At 42.2% G+C, this 19,579-nt stretch overlaps 3 protein-coding genes across 4 annotated transcripts; 2 read left to right on the top strand and 1 right to left on the bottom strand.

The window, feature by feature from the left end:
* Positions 1–1,007: 1,007 nt before the first annotated feature.
* prrt4a (proline rich transmembrane protein 4a) lies at positions 1,008–5,256 on the bottom strand. The gene is made up of 2 exons (XM_076089727.1): positions 4,446–5,256; positions 1,008–3,112 (listed from the first exon to the last, which is right to left on the bottom strand). The coding sequence occupies exons 1-2, from the start codon at positions 5,254–5,256 to the stop codon at positions 1,008–1,010; spliced, it is 2,916 nt and encodes a 971-aa protein (XP_075945842.1).
* A 3,505-nt stretch (positions 5,257–8,761) lies between these two features.
* Positions 8,762–12,507, top strand: LOC142947998 (transmembrane protein 53-A). The gene is made up of 4 exons (XM_076089874.1): positions 8,762–8,916; positions 9,489–9,766; positions 10,412–10,658; positions 10,791–12,507. Exons 2-4 carry the CDS (start codon positions 9,509–9,511, stop codon positions 11,150–11,152), a joined length of 867 nt encoding a protein of 288 aa, XP_075945989.1. The 5' UTR covers positions 8,762–8,916; positions 9,489–9,508; the 3' UTR covers positions 11,153–12,507.
* A 686-nt stretch (positions 12,508–13,193) lies between these two features.
* rbm28 (RNA binding motif protein 28) lies at positions 13,194–19,382 on the top strand. 2 transcript variants are annotated; one of them, XM_076088986.1, is made up of 20 exons: positions 13,194–13,557; positions 13,726–13,878; positions 13,976–14,085; positions 14,203–14,278; positions 14,369–14,461; positions 14,562–14,633; positions 14,773–14,875; positions 14,974–15,218; positions 15,310–15,376; positions 15,511–15,620; positions 15,711–15,784; positions 15,911–16,046; positions 16,281–16,345; positions 16,487–16,645; positions 16,867–17,016; positions 17,152–17,226; positions 17,336–17,423; positions 17,688–17,826; positions 18,085–18,199; positions 18,961–19,382. In XM_076088986.1, the coding sequence occupies exons 1-20, from the start codon at positions 13,425–13,427 to the stop codon at positions 19,096–19,098; spliced, it is 2,301 nt and encodes a 766-aa protein (XP_075945101.1). In that variant the 5' UTR covers positions 13,194–13,424; the 3' UTR covers positions 19,099–19,382. The 2 variants fall into 2 exon arrangements, with proteins under 2 accessions (XP_075945101.1, XP_075945102.1); XM_076088987.1 differs by having other exon boundaries at positions 14,776–14,875.
* The last annotated feature ends 197 nt before the right edge of the window (positions 19,383–19,579 follow it).

Below are 19,579 nucleotides of genomic sequence, written 5' to 3' on the forward strand. Positions count from 1 at the left end.
TGACAGTTCTTTATAGTTTGTTATTTAAAGGTTACAGAAAATATAAATATTTTCTTTCATCACCCACCGGTTTCAAAATGATGTCTATGTTAATAGTGTTGCACGAATAAAGATAATTTTGACAACGGCATTTTGATGTTGTTTTAGGAATTCTGTCAAGTCTCCAGTTTTTCTTATCTCCACTAGAGGGCGAAATATATCTAAAATGTAGCCACTTCAATTTTCACTTGAACTCTTTCACAAGTGTAAGATTATTGCACCTTTGACTGTAGTACTACTAATATTTCAAAGATACCTCTCAAATGGTTGATTTAGGAGGCAGTACAAAAAAAGAAGGATAAACTAATCCTGTGTATTTGTGAAATTTCCTTGAATTTCCAAGTTTATTACACCACACTGAAATAATTTATGATAATCCTGTGAGGAAAGCATTTCATGCCAAAATGTCTGCTCCCATGATGAAGTAAAATTGATGCTTCACCGTCAAAAAGAGCTCCTTTTGGTAAAATTTGTATTTCTATTGTTATTGTTTAACACTGTTGATTGAACTGTGTCCATACAATCCCAATGGGGAAGAGTCCTTCTGAGCACGTCGAACTTTTTCCACTATTGAAAACACAACAGTACATCAACTGTGTAGAAATACCGTTTGTTTGTCACTATTAAATAAGGCCCTCCATTAGCTGTAAATCCCTTTACATTTATCTCTGCAGCTTCAAATATAAAGCTCAAGATGTCAGTTGTACAAATATTAAAACTGAGATGAGCTGTCATGAAGACAGCCTTTAACATCAAGTTTTCAAACATACATAATATCAACAGTACAGTATTTATAGAAAATAAGTTAGGGCTACATATTGTATCAATAATGTTAATTCCTTTTATTAGTTCAGGTAATTATTTTGATGTGTATAACTTTTATGATCTGATGTCATCTAACCTGTTATGAGTGCTATTTCTGTACAATGTCATGTGCATTTCAATCCTAACTGAACTTGTATAACTTTCTACAATTCAATGGTGTCACTGCAAACACTCAGAGTGTCAATTTGTCTGCACACGTTGACAAACTCTGCCTGCACAGCCAGATCCCATTCCAGCTGTTTGCTCTCACTCAGGTGTTTAGTACCTGCCAGCCGGCCAGATCCGCGACTGTCCTGGGAGGCTAAGCTCAGGGTTCTGTAACGCCGGTGGTATGACAGGTGTATTGCTTGGGGAAGGCTGCTCTGAGCAAAGTTTTGACCTCTGTTGGCCCAGGAATGTGAGCGCAGCTTTCCTGAGTCCTTGGGATTGCTGCACAGGCCCTGTGTTGAACCAGATGTGCTCTCTTTCCAATCCCATTGCTCTGGTGGCACTGGTGGCTTGCTGTGAGATGTCAAAGAGCTATGTGGCTGGGAAGGTCTTGAACTGGACAGAGTGTTGTCTTGCTCCATGTCACCACAAGAAGAGGTTCGGTACAGGGCAATTTCCATAGAGCTAGGCCCTTGCTGTGATGCACCCTGGCTAGGAGAGCTCAAAGAGAGGCTGGAAGAACCATTTAAGAGTCTTGGCAAACCAAAGATACTGTGAGAGAATAGGGATTCACTGAACAGAGCCTGGTCAATGCTGCGGGACAGGTCTATGGGAGACGGGGGCCGTAGATCCCCAGTTGAGTCAGTATCCATTCCTAGGCTATCCAGTGACAATATCTGAGACTCAACTGCATTTTTAGGCTTGTGCGGTGGGCTTGGGGGTGTAGGGAGAGGTAGTACAGTGCTCTGGGTTTGGCTGGACTTGGGGACAAGCCCATTCCGAGGAGGATCCACCAATGAGAAAAGAGGAAGAGTTTCTGTCTGTCCCTTCGTTATGACATCACAGACCACCAGCTTTTCTTGCTTGCCCTGGGACCAAGAATAGTGAGAGGAGAGGACAGGAGAATCTGCACCTCCCTGAGAGGGCAGGGTGAACCCTCGTAAAGGGGAGCTACAGGGGAGACGGGACCAAGATCCTGGCCGGGGATTAGTTATGGTCTTGATAGAGGAGTTGTTTTGACAGAATATAGGGTGTGAACCAATGAGAGACAAACCTAGACACACCCCAATCTCACAGAGCCTGCAGCCTACCTGGTATCCCCACCAGGGCCAGGGCTGGAACCCATAGCCATCAACCCCACCCAAACCAAGGGCATGCAGGATCCCATAAAACTGGAGGCCTCCACACCCTAACAAACACAACGAAGCCCATACTCCAGCTCCTGCTGCCCTACCCCAGTCCTCCACTTTGGCAAAGGGGCAACGTGCAGGTGGCATCACTGCAGGAGATCCTCCACTCTCTCCATTGTCATTCAGCCGGTAGATGTGTTTAGTGTTGAATTGCATCAAACAGTAGAAGATGAGGTAGGAGCATGAGAGAAAGATGGTGAGACATACAAACACCCCCTGAGGGAATAGCAGGATCACTGAGGGGAGGCTGTGGAAGAGCTGGAGCATGCCAACACACCCTAGAGAGACCCCAGAATACAGCATGGACATACACAGTAACAGGCAGGGTTTGGGCAAGGCTGAGAAGATGGTGGAATTAGCAAGTGGGAATGAAAGATACATGCGTGAGCGTAAGGAAAGAAGGATGAAGGAAAGGGAGAAGGCTGAAATCAAGCAGGGAAAGGGCAGTTCAGAGAGCAGCAGAGAGCCCAGAGGGGGAAGACGATCTTGATGATTGTAAGCATCGTAGAGCAAACAGAAAGCTTGGATCCCTGCAAACGCTAGAAGGAACAAGTGCAGCAGGGTGAAGTAGGGGCTACCCGGGGGACACCGCAGGGGCAGGCCTAACAGGCAGACCACAGAGATTAGGCCAAATACAGTAAAGATAGACCCCAGGCCATAGACGTGTGCTTCCCATGCAAATCCCCATGTGGCGAGGGCAGAGTTCCAGTCCGAATACAGAGGGACGAAAAGGGCAGAGCTGAGAGTCAGATCGGGGCGCAGGGACTCGTTGGGGGTAAAGTCATCTGGGTAGGTGGGAGTCCAGGACTGGTTTGATGTTTTGCAGGGTGTGGCAGGTGTGTCTGTGTTACCATCAAGCAACAGTGCGCCACTGGTCTTTGGGAGATGCGGGTCATCATCCTTGGAGTCATCTAAAAAAGCAAGTACGATGAATTGAAACATTACCAACTCATTACCAAAGGGTAGACATTTTAAATGCAGACACAACTGATCGTTTTAAGTGTGAAAGTGGAGAGAGTATGCTAACGCACTAAAACAAGATGATGAACATGCTAAACTTATCCTGTGGAACATCAACACTAGCTTAGTAATTAGCATGTTAGCATGCTGATGATGATTGTAATAATGGTGACATTAATTTACAGAGTACCCCATCATAATATGTTTTAATGAATACAGGCCAAAGTGATTATATGCACAGTATGTCTGTGCAAAAATAGAGAAGGGGAGTATCTGCCATGTGTGAAGTTAATCCATAACAAAACAGAGCAGGCTTGGGGATCTCTAACTGGGTCACAGAGAGAGTGGGAGAATGAGGAAGTAGTGTAGAGAGAAAAATGTGTGTTGATTAGCCAGTATTGACCTCATTGATGCTCTCATTCTGTGTGGCTATTATTAAGCATGGTCAAGAGGTGTTGGGCTGTCATTAATGTTGCATCCTTTCTCTAACAACATGCAGAGATATTCAAATTGCATATCTGACTATGATTGTGTAACCAATAAATAATGTAAGCATCTCATTCTCTTGGTGAAATAACGTTCAGAGTAAGCTGTATGCGACCAGATTCAGGGAACCTACTGGTTATAACTGCAAGACTGGTAAAATATTTAGTATTTTGTGTATATGTTTATGGTTTATGTGTGTAGAGTTTCAGAAATTGTGTTTCAAAACTGAAAATGCATAGGCAGCTTGAGGAAGAGTAAGTTCTCACATAGTAATGTCAAAGCCCTCCTCCCTCTATGTTTGTGGACACAACACATTATTTACTTTGACAAGTGAGTGCCATCATGTGTGTGTGTACAGTAAATACTGCATGTGCAGGTGTGCACCACATTATCCAGTAACCTTTGGGTGTGGGTAATGTACTCTGACTAAATGAAATGTTTCGACATCAACAAGACAGTGGAGGACTGAGAATCTGTGATACAATGATTGAGAAGGAGAGGGGAGAGAGGGTTTGGGAAGAGTTAGAGAGAGATTTGTGAGGAGGGTGAAAGTTTGGGGGAGTGAAGGGATGCAAAGCCTTCTGTGAGTGTAATGTGTCTGCCAGCAGACCTATCAGAGACACTGCAGTCACACATATACTTGGAATCTTGTAGATTTTATTTTAGGTATTTAATGAGGGCAACACTATAAATCCTACTATTAATATAGGCCATAAGCGACAGGTGTTAACTGTGATTGGTGTCAAGTTTACTAAATGATGGATGCTCCAAATAAATTCAATTTCATTCAAGCCTTACCTTTATCTGCCTCCATGCTTACAGCTCCTCTGTGTAAAATATCACCTGTAATATCAATTAATCCATCTCCGGCCTCTTTCAGTGGGACTGTCCGCTCCTGTGTCCCTTCCTGCATGACAAGAGAACGGCCTGTGGTCCGTCCCCAAATGGCTACTGGTGGAGTGGGCCGCTCAGGGCTGGGCCCAGGTCCAGCAGACAGCGGTGAAGTGGAGTCCGGAACTGATGGAAGTGAGCCAGCCCGAAGATAAGGAAACTGTCCATCAGTCGTCTCCTTCTGAGAGGCTGGGAAAGTTGGCTGATTCTCTCCTGTCTGTGTAGAATGCAATATGGATCGAGTATTTGTCTCGGCTGGCTGATACTTTAATGTTTGTTCCTGGGTGGCTCGAGGTGGTGCTCCTCCTGATGAAGACCTTGCTGGTTGTGTGCTCTCCTTGGAAGTCTCATCTTCTATATCTGAAGGTCTGGATATGATAAGTCCCTTCTCATTAGGATACAAACGAGATGTCTCTGTGCTCTCCTGTAAATCAATGTATTCACCAATCACACCTTGTCTATCGGAATCCTCAGATGACGATAGGGGCCAACTCACAGGCAGACCTGGGAAGTCAACATTCTCAGTCCCAAACATGGGATTCCCCGGTGCTAAACCAGATCCATGTGGTCTCTGTGGCGGCTGTGTGAGACGCCGTACTGCTGTGTCGGTGTCTGGCTGTTGTGCATCCTTGACATTTTCCCCAGCGAAGGCTATGACATGAAGTGATAGAGGCAAGGAGAGGGGGAGAAGAAGATAAAGATTCCACAGAGAGTGCATGGCGAGGGTCTGCAAACTCCACCGCAAAGTCACATGCTGAAGGTTTTGACGGTTATCGTCCGGTCACAAATCTTTTAGCTCAGGTCTCTGGGGGATCTCATGCTTAACACACCTAGGGGGGGGGGAAGGTAAATTACATTCAAGACACAATCTGTGCAACCACTCACAACAACTTGTGCATTGCTAGGATATTTGCAATAAAAAACTTGAATTTCTGCATATAGGGCGAGTACTAAAATGCAAATATGAAAGCGTTCAAAACCTCATACCCTTTCACCTATAAACTCCCAAAACATACACACAGTACACACGTCAGGGTGCAAATGTTCATTCATTATAACAGCACATTAAAAGACATTCAGCACACAACTGCTTTCTTCTAGATGTTTCCAGTTTAGCTTTCTTACCTCATCATTAGCCCACTCTGCAGCAGCCTCTTTAAACATGTATGCTCCTTAGCGTCGCTGCATGCCTGCAGTCTCTCTCTCTGCGTAGCGCTCTGTGTCCTTTCATACTCACTGTGCTGTGCTCCTCTTCTCTCCATCAGTCGACACATGGGTCAGACCCCACCTCCTGGAGACAACCCCCGCTGTCCCACTCTCTGCTGCTGCACTGATCTGACAGTCAGATTGACTGTTTGCACGATCCCGTTCTCCTAAATATGAGGCATCATCCACACCACACACAGCATCATCTCTGACTGCTGTTTCTGTTCATCGTATCCCTCTGGTGAGAGAAGAGAAGAGAAGAGAAAGACGGTGAAGGACAGAAAAAAGGAAAAAGTCATAAATATGTCATAGGGGCCAAAACATGCTCGTCAACCATCAGGCAGGCTAACCAGTGCTACAGATCAATACCCGCTATTGACTTTAATTTACAACTGATGCTGTACCCTTCCTCTTAAAGTGGCCATCACTCAATTTGTGTCACAAACATTAGTTAAATGAAGCAGGAAATTCTCTTTGAATGGCAGACATGCATAATGCATGATAGTGGTTACTTGTGTGCATATGTACTGTACACACAGTACTTCTGAACCAAGAGGATGCACATTTAAACAGAGAATTGCTAACCTAAATTCTGTAATTACCACTCGTGACCTTGTTGCAATGCCATTATTGTGGGAAGAGCTTTTGACTCGAATGATCTCTCTCTCTCTCTGATGATGCCATGTTACTCACTTTCTTTATTTTCTTGTTCATGTGTGTAGTTTTAACCCAGTGGGGGAAATCCAGTAGCCTCATGGCCTAATTTAATTCCCAAGTGTGGTCCTAAAATAGACAGTGACCCACATACCTTTGGATGCATTTAGAGTCAGAGAGTTTAAAAGCATAGTCGCACATCTGTGCCGTCTCTTTGAGGCTGAGGTAGGGAAATGAGAAGTCCTCCACTGACCATTGCTGAACTAGCACATGGTTTTTCAAGTCAGGATTATTGTTGCGTGGGCATTCTGCCAAAAGCACATTGATTCGACTGCAATCCAAAAAATGTTTATGAATACAGATCAAACTACACCTCAAACAGATCTGCCAAACATATATTTACCACAAAACACAAAGACTTAAAGGCTGATTCTTAATACTGGAGTTGGCTGTGACAGTTAACACCACAGCCAATAATAAAGAGAGCAGTTTAGATAGATAGATAGATAGATAGATATATAGATACTTTATTAATCCTGCAAGGGGAAATTTGTTCGCTACAGCAGCATTATGATCCAAAGTTTAATTTTGCCTCTGCAAAAGGTTCTGCTTGCAGGATGAAAACGCCTCTACTCACAACAGTGGGATTCAGATTAAAAAGAATTGAAAGGCAGTGAGGGCTTTGGTAGATCATTTAGATAGAAAGTCAGTGATGAAGATAGGAACTTCCCAAGGGGTGTGATCAACCCGCTGTCTGATGAGGACACAGGAAAGCACCAACCCAGCCGTAACTAAAGGGACTGGATAGGAACAATGACAGGCCAAACATATGAGCTCAGTGAGGGACATGGCCAAATTATTGCCGCCTCACACTTGCTATCCTAATTCATTGGGCAACTGGTTTCTGTTTAGACAAGTCATCCTACAACAAGACAAAGTCAGCAGAGATTAGGGTCCAGCTGGGAATGTGGACAGTCAGGACAAGACACGGGAACAAAGCTGCACAAGCAAAGAAGAGGATAAAAACAAGTCATGGATAAAATAACGTTTTATGTTGTGTATGTCCATGTGAGCAGAGAAAGCCCTCTATTTGATTTGACCGTTACGCTTTGTCCCTTTTATCTTTTGCCGGACTGATGTTTTAGGTCTGGCTGATTTGATTATTTAATCACAGTGTTACACTTCCTCTTCAATATTTCTAATCTTTGTGCATTTGTAAATGTTATTCCAAATGTACAGATTTTATAGACGTTTATTCTTTTTCAGGGTTAAGAGGTTAATTAACACAATCACAACCACAGTCACAAATACACATTAATGATTTTGGATATAATTTGGAAGAAGGAAAATCATATGAATATTGGGAAATTAAAGCTAATGCAACACTGAAAGGAATGAATCAAACATTTCATTTTTGCCTCAGTGCTACAAGTGTTGGCTTTGGTCCCGTTTGTGTCCCGTGCTCATTTCACTTTGTAATTGTCAGCCCCGCCCCTGATTGAGTCCTCCTGAGTCTACTCACCTACACCTCTCAGTGTTTTTAGTAAACCATGTTCCTGTGTCTCTGGTGGTTCGGCTGCGATGCTCCCTGTTAGTATTGCTTGTGCACATGTCCGGTTACCTGGTCCTGATTTGTGTCGTTTTGCCCGTTCTGGTTTGCCTGTTGGATTTTCAGTTTCTTATTCCTCATTTTTGGACTCCCCTGCTGTGTAAGTTTTGTTTTGGATATTTTCTTTAATACAACCTCCGTGTATCATCCTTCTGCATTTGGGCCCTTCTCCTGTGGAACCGTGACCACTTGAGCTGGTTCATAGCGGATTAATACAATAAGACTTTAACAAACAACTATGACACTGAAACTCACTGAACACTATATACTACACAATACCATTCATACTGTGATATGACACTTTTCATTAAATTAAAAATGTAAACTATAACTAATATACTCTACTTAAATATAAGATATTGGGATTTTTAGGACTATTTTATGGACATTTTAGGATTAGGAAGACTGAAGTCTTGAGTGACCAGGACAAATATCAAGAGTGGCCCCTATAATAAAGCTTTATTTATCCTTTTTTCACCGTAGGTTCTCGGTGATTTTCTGTCCTTTTATATTAGTCGTCGGAGAGTACTATTTTGGATGGATAGGTAAGCCTAAAGAACAACAAGTGCCTTATAAATGCGGTATAGCGCCGCGTCAGAGAGGGGATCGGTATATACTGGTTAAACTGGACCGCCCTCTTTGAGTTTGTTTGCCGGGCACGTTATGTCCGAAGGAGGGCAGCAGTCTGCTTAAACTGCGACCGACAGCCGACTGAAGAAAACACGCATCAGATGAAGAAGTCGGAGAGGCGGGGAAGCTGGGAAACGTGCCCGATCATTTAAATGGAAAAACACTGATCACAGTCAGAGCGAGCTGACTTCAAACTGCGGGTAATGATAAGCGGTGGAAGAGCCCTCAACATGAGATAACGTTAGAGCATCCGCATCTCTGGCACACAAATAGACCCAGGTTAGTAAATTAGCCAGCAGACGGGATAAAGTCACAAACTGTTGTCACGTTGACGTAAATTTAAGTTAACCAGCTGACTTGGCTAAGGCGTGTTTAGGTCTTGTAAATGTAAATTATGTTAGTACAACTATTTTCGTGAAAGGTTGACTTATTGTCACTAAACGTACGGTATAATCTGTAAAATAACTTTCATTTGAAAAGACACAATTTAAGCTAAATTACGAAATTAAGAAGCTATCGTTAATCTCAGTGGTTTTGCTAACTCTGACGTTTATTAACGTTTTCAGAGCTTCTGTTGTTAATATGTTAATATGTCTTATGATCGGTTTATAACAGGTCGTGCTATTATTGTAGCAACCCTCGATAAGGAAAGCTACTATACTGTTATCTTGCTTGTTGGACTTTATTAGTTGGCAGAACTGTGGTCCGTAGCCAAAAACAACAGAAAACACTGGCATGATTAACAGGTTTAACAGCTGCACGTGTCATGAGACCTTCACCGACTCCCTGAACTCAGTAAATGCAAAAAACGTTTTCCTCTTTGTTTCCTTTTTTTTTTTTTTCTCTCTCAGAGCGCGTCGCATTTCATCTCATGGGGAGCCTGGCAGCAGCTGCTATGTTGGGCAGGGCAGTCCTGAGCAGAGGCATCACTGCCCATCGCCTCAGTAAGAATGTAACCTTCTACGTGAATGAATTGGCACCTGCAGTCTCAGGATGTCAGACCAAAGCCCCTGAAGATAAACCCTTTATGCTCATGCTGCCCTGGTTGGGTTCACATCCTAAAGCTGTGGCTAAATACTGTGAAATCTACTTCCGCACCGGCTATGATGTGCTGGTAGTGGCGAGTGAGGTAAGGACAAAGCATATTGTAAATCAGTGACAAAGAGATTTACCAAATTATGCAATAACGCTGATACTAAACGTTTTCGGTGCTTTTATCGCAACCAAAAAATAAATCCTTGTTCCAGCTGAAATCAATCTAACTTTATAGGTAAGCTATTAGCTGTTGGTGTAAACATGATGAAGAGACAGTATTCAACCTTGCCCCTGCTTGTGAGTTAAGCTAGATCAATATGTGGTAAACCTCTTGAACATAAGGCTCTATTCATAGTTGCATGCATGTGAACCTCTCCTGCTCGCTTGCAGGTGTTCTTCAACAAACCCTGAGTTTTTCTTCGTCTCCTGCCGAGCCTGAAGGAGCTGTTAGACACGCCCTTTTATTTCTTTATTCATGCAGTCGATGTCGAAGGGTATATCGGAGCTTATTCATTTGCAGAAGTTTATGTCTGGAGAAGAACGTCAAAGTCGTGGTTGAATATCAGGTCGTTACGCAGCAACTATCTTTTTACATTACCACTTTTATGATCAGTCATCAACGTAAGGACAGAGACGAGGATGTCTAACCTCTGTGATTGTTGACTTAAGTAGTCCATAAAAGCATGGGCCCTGAACTGAGACTGCCTAAACCCCAACTGTTTGTTTTTTTAAACTCAAGGTTCAAGAGTTCCTGTGGCCTCGCTGGGGTCTCGATCATGGAAAGCGGTTGCTGGAGTTGCTCCACAGTGAACGCTTTGTGTCCCGCCCACTGCTTGTCCATGCCTTCTCTATTGGTGGCTACACATTTGCTCAGCTGGTGGTACACATGTCCCGGGACACACAGAAATACCAGGCGCTCACACAGAGGATCAAAGGCCAGGTCTATGATAGCCTTGTGGTGGGCTCGGTGGATACAATGGCCACAGGTCAGTTCAGTAATGACTTGATTTAAGACATTCAATTTCATTTCGTTAGTATCCATTCGTTTTATTTATACATTGAGTAGGAGTGAAGGCTTTTTAGTGGAAATGAATACTGTGTTTCTCCTCTCTGCCCAGGTCTGGCTAAGACTGTATTTCCACGATGGGAGACGGTGGTAAAAAAAGTAAGCCTGTTATACTTTGACCTGTTCAGACGCCAGACGGTGGACTACTTTAACATGAGCATTGATGCTTTTTGGAGCACTCCCATCACTGCTCCTGCACTGTTCTTCTTTTGCGAGAACGATGCGTTGAGCGACGCGCGAGCCATGGAGCAGTTGATCGATCACTGGCGGAAGCGTGGGATAGACGTCACGGCAAAGAAGTGGGAGGACTCGACACATGCAGGTCACCTAAAGAGGCACCAGCAAGAGTATCTGACCACCCTAGACACGTTCCTCCACTCACTCCGCGGCACCCCGCTGAAGGCCAAGATGTGAGATGATTTCAGTACAACACAAACCACATTAGCTTGACTTTGCTTGTTTTCTTTGTTTAAAATACTAAGTAGCGTACGATGTGTTGCGATTATCAGAATGGATATTCAATTCAATTTTATGTTTCACATTTTCCTACCGGTAAAGTCATGAGATTTTATTTCAACTAACTAAGCCGAACACACATCGGTTAAAAAATATGTTGAGTGTATTATTATGTCTATAACTATATATATTTTTGAGTTGTATGACTCACAGCAGCAGCAGCAGCAGGAAGGAATGAAGGAGCTCCGGTTTCTCTCCTTCACACACCACGAGGGAAGCAGCCTCTAACAAAAGACGCTCTTTAAATAGCCTGCATGCACAAGAACAATAGATTTCATGGGGTCATGTTTTCAATGTGCTTTTTTTGTAGTCCTTCGTTGTAGTTTCGCCATGGCAGACCTACGTCAGATTCAAACTCACTGCTTTACTGTAGATCTAAATCACCCTGCTTGTTATCTTGAAGTGAGAACACAGACGCTCCAACTGGAAATAAATCCAGTTTTAAGGCACTGTATTTTTAGCATAGACAATTGCCAAGGTGCTGGATCTCAATATCAACTACATCAATCAGCTCATGTAGCCCATGATGTGAATTGTGCAGTATAGCATACAATGAAGGATTGTGCATTTGCTGTTTCTGTGGGTGTGTCTTTGCAAGGACACTCTGATATGTCCTTGTTTGCCCTTTATTTCAAGGACACTGTGTTGTTTGTGTTTATGAATTGTTGCAACATATTTACCTTAAACTTTACTGATTGAGTGTGCGCTCATCTCCCGAAGTAACCGTACCAAATTGCTGCTTTGAGGAAGTTGCACTTTAAAGGTGTGCAGTTGTTTACTGTGACAGTGATCACATACATGAGTCAGTAACGAGATTTATGGAACCATCTCTTCAATAGTTGTTTCCAGAAGCCTTCGTGCTCTACATGCACTCTACTTTCCCGAAGTCAAAACATAATGTTGTCACTACACAACCTCATAAATACACAAATGTTGTACCACTGCTTAGAAGAATGTATTTTTTTCCACACCAAAAACCATGTTGGTAAGTGTTGACAGTACTGAACAAACACCACATGACCTTTTGACAGAGACGGCACAGTAAGCCTCAGTGGTAAACCTGTATAAGTGACGGTGCTTTCCTACCAAAGCAGTACGTGACGAGTTAGAATTATTCTAACCTTTTACAAATGAATGAAATGTCTGAGCTGTCTGTTATTGATCGTGTGCCTATTATATTCTAAGAATGTGTCTTGTAACTTGAACATTTTAACATTTCTTATTTGTGCAGTAAAAATTATTTTTCAACTTTCTCTATTTTTCATTTTATTTGAGTTAATGTATATAATATGTCCTTTTCCTTTGTACTTGCTTCTCACATACCTCATTTTGTTGTGGTTAGTTTGCAGAATCTGCAATTTCCCTTTGGTATTAAAGCTACTAGCTATGTACATACATGAATCAGAATAAAAAAAATGTGAACGCAACTTGTAAACATAACCGAGTAGGGATGTTCAAAACGGAAAGAGTAAATAATAAGCGGGTTGAGAATTAGACATAGCAACCGTAACAGCATGCTTCTATCAGAGGAAAACATCAAAAAGATTTTTGTGATTTATGTCATGAGGGTCATAAAGTTAAACACATCTTCATATCATGCAGGAAATGTACACGGGAAAAACAAGAAACGTTAAAAGACTGTTCAAGGGAGGAAGTGGATATTTGGTTGTTTTTGGACAGTAAATAATAGTACATTTTAAAAAGAATGGATACTAGGGGACAAAGTCTTTTTTAAATATTTTTATTTAGTTATAATAAAAATAAAAATATGATTGTGTTTAAATGACAATTGTCATAAAGTCAGTAAGTGGCGCCATGCACCGTAAACGTTCGTTTGTAGTCCGCCAATAAAGTGAAAAGAAGAAGAAGAACAACACGTGTGAACCTCCGGGCGGTAGGCGGCGTAAACTGCGAGAAGCGAAGGCTCGAGACCATTTCCGTTTAGATTCCAAGATGGCTGCCCACATATGTAAACATGCGATATAATCCGCTAGCTGTTGGTGTTAAAGTTTAACAGTTCTGTAGCATGTATTCATCCAGCTGATACGTGTGATACCGAATGCTTGGATATTAACACCCAATGCGGGATTGTTGACTTACAGACATCCGTGTGTGAGTTATAACCGAGCCAGAAAGGCGATACTTAGCGCGCTAACAGCTAACGTTAGCCATGCAGCAGAAAGCCATGCCTGCACGGACCTTATTCGTTCGCTCCCTGCCAGCTTCGGCTTCAAATGAAGGGCTCGAGCAAATATTCTCTGAAATTGGTCCAGTAAAGCAATGCTTCGTGGTCAGCGAGAAAGGTGATGTTGTCACTGTCTTTCATTCTTTACTTAATAATTTAACGAGAACGTTTACTCCAACTGGAGATGCGTTGACTTACCTGTTTGGGCCTGTATTTATAAAGACACGTTACTTAACAGTTGCAGTACAGTGGAAACATTAACAACCTCTTTTTATTTATAAACCAGGCACAGAAAAATGTCGAGGATTTGGCTATGTCACATATGCCATGGAGGAAGATGCACAGCGAGCATTGAAAGAAGTAAAGGAATACGACGGACGAAAGCTTTCTGTGACGGTAGCGAAGAAGAAAATTAACGTTAAAGACAAAAGAAAAACAGGTGTGTATAAAGGCATGTCCAAAAAAAAAAAAATGAGCAACTGGGAGAGCTCCCACGCCATGTCTATGTGATGACCTTGTTCGTGTCTTCCATTAAGCACCTGAAGCGCCTGCTGCTGCAGCACCAAAAGAAAACGAGCAGAAAAACAAAGGCTTCAGGAAAAACAGTCTGAAAGCTCGACTCATCATAAGAAACCTGAGTTTTAAGGTACAGTGCGCTGAATGCTTGTGAAGGGCTTCAACTGACGAGCGCACGTTGATTCATTATCTGGACTTCAGTTGCACGTCTGCTGGTTAACCTGTAACATATGACATTGTGTTACAGTGCTCAGAAGATGACCTGAAACAAATTTTATCCACGTTTGGAACTGTTCTTGAGGCCAAAATTCCCCTCAAACCAGGTAAAAAATGTTTGTTTGTTTTTTATCCCTACTGGATGCACAAATAAGCCAAACAACACGTTGACTGGTTACATTCTTATGTTTCTGTAGATGGAAAGATGCGCGGATTTGCATTTGTCCTTTTCAAAAATGTGTCTGAGGCAGGGAAAGCGCTTACTGCTCTCAACCTCAAGGAGATAAAAGGTGAGTGAGCGAGACACTTACTTTGAGAACAACGGTTAATTTACTTTTATTCAGTTTGTGTCACGTGACTACATTTTCAATGTCATTGTTTCATTCACAGGGCGGCAGGTAGCAATTGACTGGGCTGTGCCTAAGGACAAGTACATCGCCACACAGCCGCCACCCAGTGCAGGTACTATTCCACATTCTTCTTCTGCAAGACAAATACGTATCATTTTATTATCCACTTCACATTAACAATGACAGAAAAATGTGTCTTAGTAGACATTATAATTAATATAGTGATGATTACCGCTGTTTTATTTACATAGTAGGAAATAAGATTACAGAAGCAACTACAAAAAAGTCGGACACAAAGAGTGACACTGAAGACGAGGACGAAGAAAAGCCACAAGCAGCACCTGAAAGGAAAAGGTCAGAACCTCAATGTTTTACACCTGTGTTAGTGTGACACCAGGTGTTAGAAACGGGTTCACTTTACCGGGTCATTTTGTTTTGAAATTTTTCCTCAGAGTCCCTTCCAAACCATCTGTGAAGCAGGTGGAAGAATCCCAATCAGATGATGATGATGATGATGATGCTAGCGAGGAACAAGACAGTGAGGAGGAGGAGGAGGATGAGGACGACGGCGAGGATGAAGACGAGAAAGAGGACGATGCTGTGTCCCAGGAAGAGGATGATGGCAGTGACGACGATAAGAGTAGCCTTGATTCAGAGGATGAGGATGAGGATGAAGATGAAGAAGAAGATAAATCAGGTATCAGTTCCCTGCTTATGTTTTTCATGTAAATACAAATCTTCATATGAATGTTGTTTTGACGGTGCTCGTCTGCTACTTTTATCTCTAGCTAAGAAGAAAGCCTCAAACAAACTTCTCCCTTCAGATGTGAAAGAGGGCAGAACAATTTTCATCAGGTTTACAAATCTTTTCACTTCTTCATCTTAAACCGCCTTTTGTTTATCGTGCTCCATTCTTTTCACCCTCAAATTATCCACGCAACTCACCATGTTATCCCCATCTTTGTTCACCTTACTCCCGGCTGCTTTAGGAACCTCTCCTTTGATACAGAGGAAGACAGTCTGGAGGAAGTTCTGCTGAAGTACGGAGAGACTCACTACATTAAGATTGTTATCCACGCAGACACGGGACATTCAAAAGGTCAGTCAGCTGTGCTTGAATGAGCACTCTTCTCTTTGTTGTTTGAGAGAACAGGTTCGTTAACACATCTTGGGTTTGTCGTCTTACCAGGTTGTGCATTTGTTCAGTTCAAGACTAAAGAGGCTGCAGACAAATGCTTATTAGCAGCAGAGGATGAGGCGGAGGTAATGCATTCTGAATAATTAACAAGAAGTATTCCCTGAATCTGCCCTTGTATGACACGGCATCATCCGTTTTTTTGCAATGAGTTTTAATGCTGCCTCGTTGTAACATTGGGCTATTTCATGCAGAACGGTGGCATCCGTCTAGACGGCAGGAAGCTGTTGATCGTGGCAGCCGTGACCAGAGACGATGCTTCCAAGCTGAAAGTGGACAAGGTGAAAGTGGAAACGGGCACCAGGAACCTGTATCTGGCCAGAGAGGGATGTGAGTAAACGCATTTCATTCTCCTCTTCTTCTTCTTCTTCTTCTTTGCCACTTGTCAGCTTTGTCACTCAGCTCTACCAATGACCCTTTCACCTTATACGGTTACTTGATTCACTGTCAATATTAAAGACTTAGGAAAGCGATGTCTGTCTTGTGTATTGAAATAGGTTTCGTTGTCACATTTCTTTGCTGTTTTTATAATGCATGGTATTCTCTTCTGACCTCCACACGCAGTGATCCGGGCTGGAACCAAAGCTGCAGAGGGTGTACCTGAAGCAGACATGACCAAAAGAACCAGAGTGAGTTCATGTTTCACTTACCATTCAAGACGCTTCTTACTTGCAGAGTGAATTTCATGCGCACTTGTTTATCTCGCAGGTGCAATCTGTCAAATTTCTTCTATGTTGACGCATATATTTGGTGTCGTCTATTTCCTTTAGTTTGAAGAAATAAAGAGGACCAAGCTTCGGGCCATAAATGTGTTTGTGTCAAAGACTCGCCTGTGTGTCCATAACCTGCCCAAGTCAGTGGACAATACAAAACTAAAGGCCCTCTGCCTCCAAGCAGTAAAAGGAGGCAAGGGAGTCCGCATCACAGAGGTGAGAGACAATATGGCATTCTGGTTCATGAAATGTAGCAGTGTTATTATAGCCGGTATCATTCATGTGCAGCTTTGTAAAAACACAGTTTTGTGTGAGTAGTATTTATGAATGTTGGCTGTCATAGAACACTGTGTCTGTGTGCCCAGCAGGGGGTGGGTGTTGTCATTCATATTCACACTGTGTGTGTGTTTGTGTGTACCTCCTGTTTCTCCTTTTAGTGCCGGGTGATGTATGACAAGAGGCCAGAGAAGGGTCAGGTGGTGGGACAGTCGTTGGGTTATGGCTTTGTCCAGTTCCAGACCCATGAACATGCTCTCAGCACACTTCGTTACCTGAACAACAACCCTGACATCTTCGGCTCACACAAGGTACATTGTTACAGAGTACACTAAGTGTTGAAATCCTTATCAGCATGTTTTGCTTTTGCTTTGTTGCCACTGTATGTATTTACCCTTTTAGATGTCACATTGTGGTGATTATTTTGTTATTATTTCATCCTACAGAGACCTATTGTTGAGTTCTCCCTGGAGGATTCAAGGAAACTCAAAATAAAAGAAATGCGTCATCAAAAAAACAAGGTGCGTTTGTACCAACTTGTGTGATAGTCACACTTTAGTGTCTTTGTTCAAACTGACAGATTATTTCTTCTTCTAAATGTAAATTAACCCTCTGTGGATATCTTTGCAGGAACATCTGACTTTTAAAAGAGGACCAAAGCCTCAGCCGCAGACAGCCGGAGATGGAAAAGGACCGAGGAAAGGTGGAAACGAGAGAGGTATGAAAATATTATTTCAGTTTTTCCATTCTTTTTGCCTTTTCCCAGTATAGAGAACATAGTATGTTTGAGGGTTTAATGCAGATGAGCTCTGGTTTGCCACAGCACAGATGCAGCACAGATGCAGTACAGCGCACTAGTGCTGTGGAGAAACCATATTACGCTTGACACGCCGAGTTAAACTCAGCTGTGGCCTTTTTACTTTTGCTCCTAACATTTCCATCTCTTTACTTCTTCACATTAATTTGATTTTCTCATCATCAGCTCCTGTTCAAACCGAGAAGCAACCCGGAGGCCATTTAGGCTTCCAGACCAACCCCGAGGTCGAGCACGTAGATCTGCAGAACGGACAGAAACGAAGGAAGACTCTAAACTTTCCCTCCCATCGGGGGCCTAAGATCAGGTACACTTCTTTTTACCTTTACTAGTCTCCTGCTTACAAAGCACCATGTGTCACTCAGTGCTTAAGCAGCTAAATTAAGACAGCAGAAATTCACAACACGTACATTTTGAGGATATGTGTAAAAGTAAAACATATTGATAATATTGGAGCAATCACAAAATGAAGTGCAAAAACCGGATGTAATCATTTTCTATCTAAAAAAAAAAAAAAAAGTCATGTAAAACATTGGGTAAACATATCATATCATGTCCTTAACAGAATGCGTGACAAGGGAAAGCAACAGGCTCCGCCTCCCAAGAAAGCAAAGCCTGGATCCAACAGGAAGGACCGTCAACGACAACAGATGGAAAAGCCCACACAGCGTGCCAACCAGGTTCATAAATATGTTTTATATGCTTACTTGCAGTCTTTGGTCATATTCACATCTTACAGTGAAGAAAAGCTGCTGACGCACTGGTTTATCAGGAAGTACTGAAAACGATGTCTTTGTCACTTCTCATGTTATGACTCCTCAAGATACAGTTCAGAACCTACTTGAAAAGAAACTTACCAAATCAAGACGATCCTTAAAGGAAAGAAAGCTGTAACGATGTTAGGATTTAAAAACATGCATCACTTTATCTCAAAGAAAAATAAATGGTGTTTTCCAATAGTTTAGTCTTTATGAAGTTGAATGCTTTGCTGCCAAGTGAAATTGTCGTAATATTATTTTTACAACAGTTTGGGTAACACTGTTTTAGTACGTCACATTTTTCAGGATCTTGCACTTCAGGAAGTAGAAGATGTTTATTGTTTTGATGAACCAGGCTTTTATCTGTGCAGACTGTTAGCTTAACTAGCTTCCACCAGAAGCCAGAAGCTAACAAGCAAACACCGAAATGTTTGGGGCGAAAAAGCACCAGAAAATAAAACAAGTGCTCTATAGGAGTAGAGTTTTTTTTCTGGTATTGTTTTTGCTTTTTAAAGTTGATCTTTGCATAATTGCGATCACACATCTTACTTTGGACATTGTTCTCGGCCAGCATCACTATTTTCTTTCAGGTTTTGAAGCAATAGCTTGCAAGTTTGGTGACACTTTATCAGAGTTGTTCCGTTAACGCCTCATGACTATGTTGTTGTTTGTTGCTCCTGAAGGTTAAACCCACAAAGAAGAATTTCAAGCGAGGGGGCGGGGACCGTTTTGACAGCCTGGTGGAGCAGTACAAGAAGAAACTGATGGGCAACAGTGACAACAGCACCAATGTCAGAAGAAACAAGTGGTTTGATAGTTAATGCAGTGTTTGTTTGTGTTTGTTTGTTTGTTTAAGAGAGAGAGAGACAATGTGTTTGGATCTTTAGTGTTTAAGGCTACCACAACAGAACTCCTCTACAATTGGCATCCTGAGGTTTTAAAATAAGTACAGTGGTTCTCACAAAGTCGTTTTGTGGCTAATTGTACAGTATATGAAGCTTCATGTGTGAAACTGTACGGTTCCCTAACGTCCTTCATCCTCCTCCTGCTTTTCTGTAATCCATGCTCATCCATGTTTTTTACGACTAAAACAAACCGAATAATTCTTGTACTTGGCTTTTTATGAAATTATATTAAAAAGACACGAATTAGTGTTATATTGTCTGTAAAAAAATGTAATCTATATTTATTTGATTCACAGAAGTGACAGTTCATTGTGACAGTTGGTTACATTCACAGTTTGAGTTAATCATAAGCCGATACTTTCTGAAAAACACTTCCCACTCATGAACCTTGAATACA

This window comes from Anarhichas minor, unplaced genomic scaffold, assembly GCF_050575085.1.
Source record: "Anarhichas minor isolate MPS153535 unplaced genomic scaffold, ASM5057508v1 ptg000011l, whole genome shotgun sequence".
Classification (NCBI taxonomy): domain Eukaryota; kingdom Metazoa; phylum Chordata; class Actinopteri; order Perciformes; family Anarhichadidae; genus Anarhichas; species Anarhichas minor.

What these genes read in the sequence shown, in the direction of transcription:
- LOC142947998 (XM_076089874.1), top strand. Translation starts at nt 9,509, where the DNA reads ATGGGGAGCCTGGCAGCAGCTGCTATGTTGGGCAGGGCAGTCCTGAGC. An exon ending in TGCTGGTAGTGGCGAGTGAG is followed by an intron (nt 9,767 to 10,411) that starts GTAAGGACAAAG and finishes TTTAAACTCAAG; the next exon opens with GTTCAAGAGTTCCTGTGGCC. An exon ending in GGTGGATACAATGGCCACAG is followed by an intron (nt 10,659 to 10,790) that starts GTCAGTTCAGTA and finishes CTCTCTGCCCAG; the next exon opens with GTCTGGCTAAGACTGTATTT.
- prrt4a (XM_076089727.1), bottom strand. Translation starts at nt 5,256, where the DNA reads ATGCACTCTCTGTGGAATCTTTATCTTCTTCTCCCCCTCTCCTTGCCT. An exon ending in AAGCATGGAGGCAGATAAAG is followed by an intron (nt 3,113 to 4,445) that starts GTAAGGCTTGAA and finishes TTGCTTTTTTAG; the next exon opens with ATGACTCCAAGGATGATGAC.
- rbm28 (XM_076088986.1), top strand. Translation starts at nt 13,425, where the DNA reads ATGCAGCAGAAAGCCATGCCTGCACGGACCTTATTCGTTCGCTCCCTG. An exon ending in CAAAATTCCCCTCAAACCAG is followed by an intron (nt 14,279 to 14,368) that starts GTAAAAAATGTT and finishes ATGTTTCTGTAG; the next exon opens with ATGGAAAGATGCGCGGATTT. An exon ending in ACATCTTCGGCTCACACAAG is followed by an intron (nt 17,017 to 17,151) that starts GTACATTGTTAC and finishes TTCATCCTACAG; the next exon opens with AGACCTATTGTTGAGTTCTC.